This window comes from Echinops telfairi, unplaced genomic scaffold, assembly GCF_000313985.2.
Source record: "Echinops telfairi isolate 266 unplaced genomic scaffold, ASM31398v2 ScPeMD7_7412;HRSCAF=8450, whole genome shotgun sequence".
Taxonomy (NCBI): domain Eukaryota; kingdom Metazoa; phylum Chordata; class Mammalia; order Afrosoricida; family Tenrecidae; genus Echinops; species Echinops telfairi.
In genome coordinates, this window is record NW_022111312.1 from 4505740 (window position 1) to 4517692 (window position 11953).

An 11953-nucleotide genomic window follows, 5' to 3' on the forward strand; every position below is an offset into this window, starting at 1 on the left:
CCGCGCTTGTCAGCACAGAGCTCCAGGCCCGCTTATCACAGTTCTGCCCGCAGGTCGACCCGGCACTTGGTGAAGTTGTTCAGAGCGAGCTTTCCGGTGGGGAAGCTGCAGGCCACGTTTCGGCGACAGACGGGTGGACGGGAGAAGAGCTGGAGAGGCGGCGGGGCTGAGGACGACGTGGCGCCAGGGGGAGGCCCGCGTGATCCTGACTCCGCTGGGAAGCACAGGGTTGGACGGAGCCCAGGTGGGTGGGGAAGGCAGGGCAGGAAAGGAAGAGAAGCTGGGGCGAGGGGACATTTCCAGAGACGTCCCTCGGCAGAGGTAGGTGCGGACTTCTCTTAGTCAAGGGGAAACCAGTGGCTGTCCCGTCTGCTGCACCTCGTGGTGACCCCACGTGGTCCCGAGGGGAGCTGGGCTCCACAGGGCTCCAGAGGCTGGGGTTTGGGCAGGCGTTCACCAGCCCTTTCTTCTGAGGTTCCTCGGGGCGGACTCGAACCTCCCACCTTTCCGTTAGCAGCCGAGCGTGCTCATCATGTGCACCCCCCTGGCTGCCCCCAGCTAGGGGATGGATGGTGGTGAATTTAGGTGACAAGGGCCATTTAGTGGGGGGGAGAGCAGCGTGAGCCCCACATATTTGGAAACACACCTGCCTCAGGCCTTCTCCCAAAGAAGGGACTGGGTCCCCTTGAGATCATTGAAAGTGGGGGGGTGGGGGAGTTAATATATTATTATTTATTATATAACATCGTCAACATTAACACCAAGACAGGCAGGAGACTCTGACTAGACCCTGGGTAGAAGCACTGGATGAGGCAAAGACTCTTGGGAGACCTAAGAAGGAAGTCGGAAGGGGCATCTGGGGGTGGGGTCGGGGGGCAGGAAGGTGGCCACGGATGAGTGTGGGGTTCACGAAGGGTAGGGAAAGCCATCTTCTTTCTGCTGGCTTTGCAAGTCCGGAGACAAAAGGGCAACATCACATTGTTTCGAATGGTGGCTTCAAGCGATGGATGGATTCGCCCGGTATCCGGGGAAGGGCCCTTAAGTGCAGGCGTGGTCAAAGAAATAAGAAAGTCTTGTCCGTGGGGTTCTCTGTGCTACGGTCTCTCTCTCTCTCTCTCTCTCTCCATGGTCAATGTCTTTGTCAATGAAAGATTCGCTTTAACTGCTGTCACTCCACTCTGGCACCATGCCCACCCCGTGCACCGAGTGGTACTGGTGTGGGGACAGTGTCCTCGGCACGCCGTGAGAGTACAGGAACTCAGGGGGCTGGAGGCCTCCGGGGGACTGGAGGCCCGTCTGCGGCCCACACTGTCTAACCACCGGCTGGTGGGCCACGGGGTTCTGATGCTGGAACATGCCCTCGCCGAGCTGTGCGGACCCATGGTTGGCCACACCAGCCAGCCGGGGGACCAGGGGCCCGGAGGTGAAGTGAGCGGAGAAGTGCTGGTAGGGCAGCCTGTCCATGGGCTGCACGGTGGTGACGGTACAGCTGCTGTAGGAGGGCATGCCAGGCCAGGTGTTGCAGCTGATGTCCTCTAGGCTGGGTACTGGCTCACTGGGCGGTGCTGAGCTGGCGTACATGCAAGCCTGCCGCTGGGCTGACTCGGTCCTGTAGGAGGCACTCAGGCCCTGCTGTGGGGGGTAGCTGGAGCGGTAGAAGGGGTCCTCGTCACTGGGGGACGTCTCCATGTAGGGCTTCTTATAGGGAAGGTCTGTGGTGGGGCAATCTTCATCTGCTAAGACAGGAAGAGAGAGACCAGTGAGGCCAGCAGCAGCCACCGGACAGCTCGAGGCAGAGAGGGCTGGTTAGCCCAAGAACGACGATGCATCGGAGAACAGCCCCAAATGGCCAGTCAGATACCAAGGGGTGGACTGTAATGCCCAAGGTCCCGGACTGCATGCGTAGCTCCAGGCAAGCAGCTGGACCTTTTTTTCTGAGGGCCAACACTTCAGGGGTGACATGGGCAAGAGAATAACTTTCAAGAAACACTAACCCAACACTGTTCTCGTCCCTCCTCAGAAGGTCAATTCCATGGAGGCAGGGCACGGCCTGTCTTCCTGTGCCGCTTGTTGCCGAGTGGACTCTGACTCCCAGTGGCCCCCGTGGGTCAAGAGCAGGACTACGCACCAATGGCTGAGTGTTCGGACCGCCAGGTCCTTCTTCCGAGACATCTCTAGGTGGACTTGGACCTCGAATCTTTCCGTTAGCTAGCAGCCAGGCACATTAGCTGTTTGTACCACCCAGGGACTATCTAACCCCACCACTCTATTCTCAGAGCCCTGTAGATACTGTACACAGTATGGAGTCATGGTAATAATAACCTCCACCATTGTGGTCCAAACGAACACTGATAGGGTGCTTACTCTACTCGGCACTAATCTGAGCACCCTCCGGAAGGGAATGAGTCCTTTCATCCTCCTTACATCTTTAGGAGGTGGGGCTAATTAGTATACCCATTTTACAACTGAGAGAAATGAGAGACAGAATGCTTAAAAAACTTGCCCAAGGTCTCACTTGGCTGATAGACCGTGGAGCCAGGATGGGAACCTAAATAGCCTGGCTTCACAGTCTTCCTTTGCTCCTCAGAGAAGAAGTCCTTGTTACGCAGATAAAGAGATGCAGTAAATATTTGTACGATGGATGGATGGGCACGTTGATGAACTCTCGAAGCCCTACTTGATGCCTTAGGTAAGCAAGTACTCAGCTCATGTTTGCTGAGTTGGGATGATTCATGTGTTGATGTTTCCTGGGCAAACAAACTCCTTCCCTTTTCTGTGCATTAGTTAATCCCTTTCTAAAACAGCCGTCTGTGTGGGGCAGCGGGGCTAGTTCTGTTGCTGAAAGCAGGACGTCTTGTTTAACCACTTGGGAGTGACTGGCTTATTTACTTACCGTCATCGAGTTGATTCCAACTCACAGTGACCCTAGACAGAGTCTTGGAAACCATAAATATTTACAGGAACCGACAGCCTCACCTTCATCCCAGTGCGCAACCGGTGGGTTTGAACTGGGGTCAGCAGCCCAAGGGCTAACCCACAACACCACCAGGGCTCCTTCAGGGCCCATAAAACAGTGCTAGGTACTGTCTCTCCTATCAAAATGTTCTGGAACATGAACTGTTAAAATCTCACGTGCACCCAAAGTTTCGCATGCCAACTGCGGAGGCTCGAGGAGACCCTAAATAAAGCCTGGAACCCAGAAGATGGCAACTACATGAGCCTAGTGCTCAGGATCTGTGGGACGCAAGCGATCCCTCTACCCTGACAGTCCTCATCATTAATGCAGCACTGATGCCTGCCACGTGGGAGGCTGAGAATGAAGTAAGGCAGCACCTGTCACTCCGCTGACAGAAGCTCTTGTCACCAGTGCACACGTGTTCACCGTCTCATGGGCAACCTCATCAGAATGAATCACACCTGACCAAGATGTCAACGTCAGCCCAGACCCCATTCCTTCACTTGAATTCGACCCCTCCACACGGGATTTCTCCCTTCGTCTTCTGACCTCTTTCTAACCTGCACAGGCTCATCCATGATGCCTGTCTGTAGAGAGAGTCATGCAGCCCACTGTGCTGACCAACGATCATGAGAGGACAACGCAGGACGACATCAGTGTTGCTATTGATTGAGCCCGGAAGGAGTCCTGGTGGCCCAGAGGGTTACACCTTGCACTGCTAACCACGAGGTCAGTAGTTCAAACCCACCAGGCACTCCAAAGGAGAAAGATGAGTCATTCTGCTCCTATAAAGGTGTCCCGCCTCAGACCCCCAAACGGGCAGTTCTACTCTGTCATCCAGGGTCGTCGTGAGTTAGAAGTGACTTGATGGTAGTGCGTGGCATTTACTGAGGATTTGCTAAGTGACAGATGCCATCCTTAGAGAAGCTTTAACTCACTCAGGGCAATTCCTCGAGAGAATAGCCCTCAGTCGCATTCCACACATGCAGGTTCTGAAACTCATAGGCTTGACTTGCCCAAGGTCACACAGCTGGAAAAGGGCAGAAGTTGGAAACAAAATCAGGTCTGACTAGCCCTGGCTCCTAACCCTGGCTTCCAGCTCTCCCGATTTCTAATCTAAGTCCCCCGGCTTTGGATCGGATTGTAAAACAATTCCCCAATCCAGGTGGAGTCACTTGGATGTGTCTCCCACCAAACACCCTCATTAGCTTCCTTCGCCAAGGAGGATGGCCCTCACAGGTCAATCAAAAGTCTCCCCACGCAAAACACTTAGCAAATCTACTTTCAGTTAGGCTCTTTCTGGAACACATCTGGGACCCATAGGATGCCCAAACATCTGAAAAAGAAAAGGGGGGTGGTGGTGAAAAATGCAGTCACTCTTTCAAGTGTTTTATCTGCATCATGCCAACCATCCAGATGTTTGAAAACATCCAGATGAGTGAGCGGTCACATTTTCCACCTTTCAACTCGTGTGTGTGTGTGTGTGTGTGTGTGTGTGTGTGTGTATGTTCCCTTAGAGGCAGGGTGCATCGGGAACAAGGGGATCTGGGAGACATTGCCACACTCCACTTGTTTGTCCGCCATCCCGGGTCCTTCCTTGTTCCTCTCCTCCCAGTCTTCCTTCCCCCACCAGATCCATAAATCTGATTTTTTCCCCATTGTTGCTGGAACCATAACCTTTGGGTTTCATTTTTTGTTCTTTCTTTCATTTAACCAGGGCGTTCCTCTTCTCAATAACAGAGTGTACAGCTGTGGAGCCCGTAGCAAAAGGGGAGGGAGGAGGCGGCTGGGGGGGTGGGGGGAGAGGCAAACGCATCGTTCCAGAGTTTCTGAGCCCCTTCCAGATTGGTTACAAGTTTAAAAAAAAAAAGAGGGGGGGAAAGAATAATATAAAAAAGGCCAGGGCACATTTTGGAAAATCGTAAAAATCGTACATTCCAGTCTTTAATACCCCAACCGAGCGCATGCAGAGCCCCGAGAGAAAGGGGCTGCTGGCTCCTTGGTGGACGCAGGCCCTGAGGGTCCCCAAGTTCCTCTTGGGCCTCCTTGTGTTGTAACGACATTCCAAAGCTGGGACCCAAGTTTCAGACTGTTCTTGAGACGTGCTCTGAGTGTAATCACTTGAGGTGGCTTATTCTGCTATAACCACGTTGGACGTCCAAGTTTGGGGAGTAGGGTGTCATCAAGGCACCGGGCCATCTAACACTGGGTTTGGGAACACTATCTCCAAAGAGTGGCTCATGACATCTGGATGATCCTGAACCCAACGGAGTCTGCGTGACAGCCGTAAAGGGCTGCCTGGTCACAGCACACACCAAACACACCCACTGTGTGACAGAGGACTGGGCTCCACGGGGTCTTCAGGGTCTGAGAACCGCCAAACTTTCTGTTTGGCAGCTGAGCATGTTCACCATTAATATCACCGTGTCTGCCTCCAATCCCTGCACAGCGCTGTGATAACACTGGCTCTTTGCCTTGCCCCAGACACTTCGGATTCTGGAACAAAATGACTGTGGTGGTGAGTTCAGAGCACAGTCCTGATGCTGACAGTCGCCGCCCTTAGGGGAATCACTGGACTCTCCAACCTCAGTGTTCTGGCCCATTAAGTGGGCTCAGACTGACATCTCTGGTGAGAGGCATGAGATAGCAACATGTGCAGTCTAGTTTTCCTAGCACATGAAGCGAGTGCTCAATCTTATCGAGGCAACCAATGTCTACAATGTTCCCTGATCCACTGTCCCTCTCGGGTAGCGTGACAGACCACCCAGCACTTGCGGGTGTCTGGGGGGGTGGGCAGTTCTAGAACTGGAAAACTCACGGAGATGCTTTCCAACCACTCAATCATTGAGCAAATGTTTTCACCAGTCCAAGATGGGCCACCTCCCTGGCCAGTGGAGTCCATCAGAGGAAAGGCCACTTGCTTCATCTTCGTGGGGACCCTAGAGCCCGGGGTGGTCAACAATCACTCCCCAGCTGAGGGGCCTCCAACCAGTCAGAACTACTGCCCAGTTCTGCTGCCTCTCAAAATGAGGCTCATCCTAACCCATCCTCAGCTTCTCCGTCTTCCTGTGTTCAGGGGACGTGGGAGGATGGGGGCCCTTGGCCGGGTGGGTGGGTTGGTTGGTTGGTTGGTTGGTTGGTTGGTTGGTTGGTTGGTCGGTTGGCTGGTTGGTTAGTTTGTTAGTTGATTGACTGACTGTGTGTGTGTGTGTGTGTGTGTGTGTGTGTGTGTCCATGGTCTTAGAGTCTATGGAAATAGGAAAAGCTGGAAGGGCACAGTAGGAAGATTCTCAACAGACCCTCAAATGATCCTGGTTCCAATCTCAACCTGGCGCCGTCCAACATCACTGACTCTATGGCTTTGCCTCCGAGCAGCCTCCCTCCATTCAAACATAAGTTGCAGGGGAGGAGAAGCCATTTCCACCTGGCCCACAACATGCTCGGTACTGCGGAGTCCACTCCCACTCCTGCCAATCCCTGTGCGTCAGAGTAGAACGGGGCTCCCAGAGGTCTCTGCAATGGCTGGATTTTTATCGGTCCATCGCCAGGCCTTTCTTCCACAACCTCTTTGGGTGAACGCAAGCCTACCCAACTTTCAGTTAGCAGTTGAGCGAGTCAACCATGTACACGTACACACACACACACACACACACACACACACACACAGCCTTGTCCTGGGGCTCCAGCCAGTAGTGAACTAGTGAATGCTCAGGAGACCTCTCACTGATGGATGAGTCCCAGAGTTGTCGTTCCCCAGCTCAACTCGAGGGCTTCTAACTCCATCTCTCAGTTGTCTGGGTGCTCCCTGCCGATTGGGGGTGATGGGCACCACCACACAGACTAGCTCCAAGACAGCAGCTAGGATGCAATGACGAGAAAGATGTGAGATGGCTGGAAGCACGCCCCCAATGCAGACAGAAGGCACCCCGAAAGCCCTTTAGAACACCTTCAACTCTGCCTTCCTTTTGAATCGCCAGCCCCCAGAAACGGTGTTGCCCTGCCATCTCTACTAGGGCTGCCTCTGGTCTTAAAAGTGGGAAAGGAGGGAGACAGACAGGCCATCATGCTCCCAGGTCCTTGGGTCCAGGGTTGATGGAGTAGCGTTGATAAAAGGCCTACCCGGCTCCTTCGGCTCCACCCATTGGCAGAGAGATAGTTTGCAGACAGCCAGCTGCAAACACAAGGGAGCCCTCTGGCCTGCCTGGCCCTTTGACACTTCAGGGGGCCTGACTCTGAGACCCACTGGACAGGAGACAGACAATGAGGGGAAGTCAGATAGCGGGGGGCCAGGGGGAAACCACCCAAGGAGTTATCACTTAGCGGGGATCCCAAACTGGAAGGAAACTTCTGTTGATTTCTTATCACTTTACAATGTGGAGCCTGATGATGAATTGTTTTTTGTTGTCTCCAAGGAGGCCCAACAGGGCTTGGCTGGGATGCCCCCCCCCCCATCTCCGGCAGCTCCCTTTGGGGACAGGGGAAGGTGAGAAGGACAGGGGTCTGTGGGAGGCCCAGAAGAGGTCTGCAGGGGACCCAAGGGGGACTTCTGGCTGGTTCTCTCCCTACATAGCTGCATGCCATTGGGCATGGTACACAGTCTCTCCCAACCTCAGTCTCCACATCTGTGAAAAGGGTGGATCCTTCATGTGGTTATCTCCACCGGGGCACCAAGCCAGGTGCAGTCCATAGGCCTGTCTCCTCCCCACTCCCCACTCCCCACTCCAAGCCACCTTCAGCTCCCACCTCGGCAGCCCGGCAGCCGCCCGGCAGGCCTGTGGCATCTGCTCCAATCTCCTGCACCCAGAGCAGGAAAAGGACCACCTACGTCACAGCCACGCAGGCACACACGTCAAAGCCTCTCTGGCGAAGTCCTCTGAGTGGCTGGCAGTGCTGGCTGAAGGTTGCCGCCCTGTCAGCCATCCAATGTAGGGTCAAATGGCGCCCAGCCCTGGGCCACCCCCACGGTTCATTCCAGTCAGCACCTCTGCGACCCATGAGGTTTTCACCAGCTGATTTCCAGAAGTGGTTGACCACCAGGCCTTGCTTGCCCAGTCCATCTTTCCCACCTGGACACGCTTGCTCTGGACACCCTATTGTACCTACCTCCCCCAGAGCCAGGGAGTCCCCCTTTGCCCAGAGTGGGGGAGACTTTCTTCTCTGCCCGGAAGCCTTCACTTGCCTCTCTGCTTTTCTACCCAACTACAAGTCTGCAGGGACCTCAGCACACGCCCTCCCTGGCCCCAGGCCCTGACTGGACACTGGCTGGATAGTCATTAGCCCTCTGGACTTCTCCTTGCAAGCACCCAATCGCAATATTAACTAAGCAACTGCATCGTTACTGGAGGTGCAGCGGTGGGTCCGGGGTACACTCTCGCCCCAGGTGAAGAACGCTGAAAATGCCATGCTCTGTCGAAAGAACAAACAGATCTGTAACGCAGGAAGGACGGCCAGAATATTCCTCGCAGGTGAGGATGGCGAGACGTTGTCTCCCGTACTTGGGATGTGCACGGTGGTGACATCATCTGTTGTCAATTTGAGATGGGAGAGTAAAGGGGTGGAGTTTAGCCTGTCAATCAGGTCGCAGCTTGATGACCTCATTTGGAGGTGCTAAGGAGATAAACGCCTGGAGGCGGGACACATGCTCACTCCCTGTGAGACATTATTGACAAGGAGCCTGATGGAGCTATGCTGATGCAGCCAGAGCCCCGAGAGCTGGAGGAGCCACGTGGAGACCCACACCAGCGTGGAGATGCTTCCACTGCCACTGGATCCATAAGACTTTCCCCCCAATGGCCTGCGATCTTCCTGCATTCAGCATCATTGCATGGCTGCGTGCATCTAAAGAGGAATTTATGGGCTCGTATTGGACATAAGGGCTAATATTGAATTTATGGACTTGATCTGGACTGGGCTGGGATGTTCTCAATATACAATTGCTCTTTGACATAAAGCTCTTTCTTATACACGTAGGAATGTCTCTGGCTTGGTTTCTCTTGTCCACCCGGATGAACACAACGTGTCATCAGGAGAGACCAGTCCCCTGCAAAAGGACACGTATTGTGCTTGGTAAAGTAGAGGGGTGACAAAGAAGACCCTCGATGAGTGGCTGGACACCACAGCTGCCGCGGCAGGCTCAAACACCAGAACTGCGGTGAGGCTGGCGCAGAACTGGGTGGAGGTCCCTTCTGCAGTCCAGCGAGACAGTAGGAGCTGGAACCAACTGGACGGCACCGAACAACAAGAGGCAGGAGACCCGGGCTCAACACCCCCGGCCAGTACACCTCCCGTGCAGCCACTGCCCACCTGTCAGTCGACGCTCTTGGGTCGTCATGGTGCTGAGCAGGTTCCAGGTGATGTCAGATGAGCAAGAAAGATCTGGCAACCTGCTTCCGAAAACTCAGCTCACGAGCATCCCGGGGAGGGCCATGGGCCCCTGCACTGCTGATCGAAGGGCCGGCGCAGGACCACGCCGGGCTTTGCACACGCGTGGAGAAGGAGGCGTGGTCAATCCTAGGAGCTGGTATCCACCCAGGGCTCTGTGGGGTGTCCAGCCTGCCGGCCACGGCAGGAGCTTCTAAAGGGCAGGCTGGAGGCTGGCGGGTGCTCACTGGATGCCAACACATGTCAGGCGCCACTCAAGGTGTTCCACGGGCTTCTCTCATCCCCTCGCCTAACAACGTTATCAGCCAGGCAGCGTGGTTGTCCGGTTTTCAGAAAAGATAGCCACAGCCCAGATTGATGAAGCAAATGGTGCAGGCTCACCCAGCAGGAAGCATGCTGACCACTGACATGATGGCAGCCCTGGGTTGTCCTCCCTCTCCCACCAACTCCAGCCCCCTCCAGGGGGAGGGCAGGCCACATAGGCCACAGATCATGCCTCTCCATCCCCCAAGTCTCTCATGAGAGTCAATAGCTCTCAACCCACAGTGCCACCCTCACCTGCCTCCTCATCGCTGCTGCTGCAGCCTGGCAGCCTGCTGGACCCTGCTTTCAATAACCCCACTGCTGGGAATATCAACTACTAAAAGCGCCGGGTCACCCTTCACGGCTCCCTACCCGCCTCGTGGTCCGGCACTCCCCTCATGGACAGAGCTTCCCATGAAACCTGCACAGGGCTTGACCCAGCACCCCCACCCCCACCAGCCTCTCTGGGGAAGGGGGCTATTTTGAGGGGGAAACTGATAAACCAAAGTAGAAGAAGCCAGGCAGGAGGGGATGGTGGCGAAGAGCACTGGCCATGGAGTCCACAGACCAGGCTTCGGCTCCAAGGCCCGCCCTCCGGACCTTCCCCCGAGCACCGCCCTTCCCTGGGCGACCTTCCTGGTGAAGTGGGTTCACCCGGTCTTCGGAGCAAGGAGATGGCCAGGGGTGGGCTTGAGTCGGGAGGAAAGACCAGCTGCTTCTGAGCAAGTAGAACTCAACCATGCCCTTGAACCCTTTCCCACTCCGAGCGAAGGTTGGCAGCCCAGGGAGAACAGCTCAAGGTGTCTCTGGGTCTCAAGGTGTCTCCGGGTTTCCCAGGGGGTCCATCGCCACAGGGCAAGCCGCCTCCCACTCGGTGTGAGTGAGGCTGAAGGAAACCCTCCAGGAGGTGGGCTGACAGAAAGACCTCCACCAGAGACTCCAGCGCACCCACGGCAGTGACAATGGTGCACGGCAGGGCTGCGTGTCCTTCGGTGGTGCACAGGCTGGCCATTAGCTGGGGCCGGCTCCACGGCACTGACACAGGACGGTGGCAGCAGCACACCTCCCGGTCCTGTGCCACCCTCACTACTGTTGTGACGCCTGGACCCACTGTCGCTGCCACTGTGTCCTTGCATCTTGGGGGTCTGCCCTTTCTTCTGTTTCGCTGCCCCTCTCCTTTCCCGAGCATGATGTGAACCAGATGCTTGCAAACGGCTTCAGCCGGGGTGCGACCTGCCTCCCAGGACACAGGTGTCTGCCTCTGGGTTCGGGTTTCTGTTATATGTCAGGTGTCTGCTCTTGGTCTCGTGAGCCCTGTTGGGTTACGCATGACGCATGGAACTGCTCACGGCGAGGTCAACCGTTGTAAACCACCCACCGCTCCAAGCGGTAAAGATGGCTAGCCTCCGAAGCGCCCAGGAGGCAGCTCTACTCTGTCCTGTAGGGTCCCGAGGAGTCAGAATTGACTCCGCCTCACTGGTCGTGAGTTTGATGCCGTTGGTGGCTTCCTGGTTTCCGGCAACAGCCTGCCCCACACCAGGATTGACAGCACGGGTTCGTATCGAACGCAACATGGACTTCCAAAAGAACAAGCCGGCGCCTCCCACCACGAAAAAAAATTTAAATAAATAAATAACCCCACCAAATAAACACGCCTATCTTTCTTTGAAGACGAATGGCCAGGACGCTCCTTGGAGGCCAGGATGGCGAGATGCAGGCTCGTGCACTTCAGGCATGCTGTCAGGAGCGCGCAGCCCCAGGTGTGTTTGGAAGAGCATCACCATTTACAGAGCAGAAGGTGGGGGTTCCAGGAGGGGAGGCCACTTCCCCGAGGTCGCACGAAGGACTAGTACCAGAGTCACGATGGGAACCTGGGGCTGCCGGCCCCTCGCTGCCTCCCCCATTGGACCAGGCTGCCGCTCAGACCCAGAAACTGGTCCAGGAGCGGAACTCAAGCAGTCCCTTCAACTCTGGCTCGGGAGCTAGCCCTCCCAAAAGTCCCTTTTGTTAACGCAGCCCCTCCGGGCGAAGGGCTTACGAAGAATTCACCTGTCCCCGATTTGGCCGCAGCCACGAGCAAAGTCCAGGTAAAGAGGGAAAGAGAACTCTGAGGGATCCCGGGGCAGACACACTGGCAGGTGTGCCAGGGCTGGAGGGCCTGCGGGCAAGGGGACTTCCCAAGGTTCATGGGGAAGTCCCGCCCTCTTTACATCCCAAGTGTCCAGGAGCCTTGCGGCAGTTGCAGGATCTGGTGCCCACTTGCTGAAGAGGGGTGGAGTCTGGCCTGTCAAATCAGGTCGCAGCTTGATGACC

At 55.7% G+C, this 11953-nt stretch overlaps 1 protein-coding gene across 2 annotated transcripts in view; it reads right to left on the reverse strand.

The window, feature by feature from the left end:
* Positions 1–717: 717 nt before the first annotated feature.
* The window catches only part of LOC101647125 (T-box transcription factor 5), a 12527-nt gene continuing 1291 nt past the window's right edge, over positions 718–11953 (reverse strand). The window contains exon 2 of one of the 2 annotated variants that reach the window (XM_013006395.2): positions 718–1733. In XM_013006395.2, coding sequence (XP_012861849.2) covers positions 1159–1689 — 531 coding nt within the window. In that variant the 5' untranslated portion in view covers positions 1690–1733 and the 3' untranslated portion in view covers positions 718–1158. Of the gene's footprint in view, positions 1737–11953 lie in introns of both variants that reach the window. The other variant, XM_045296892.1, reaches the window with a different exon arrangement.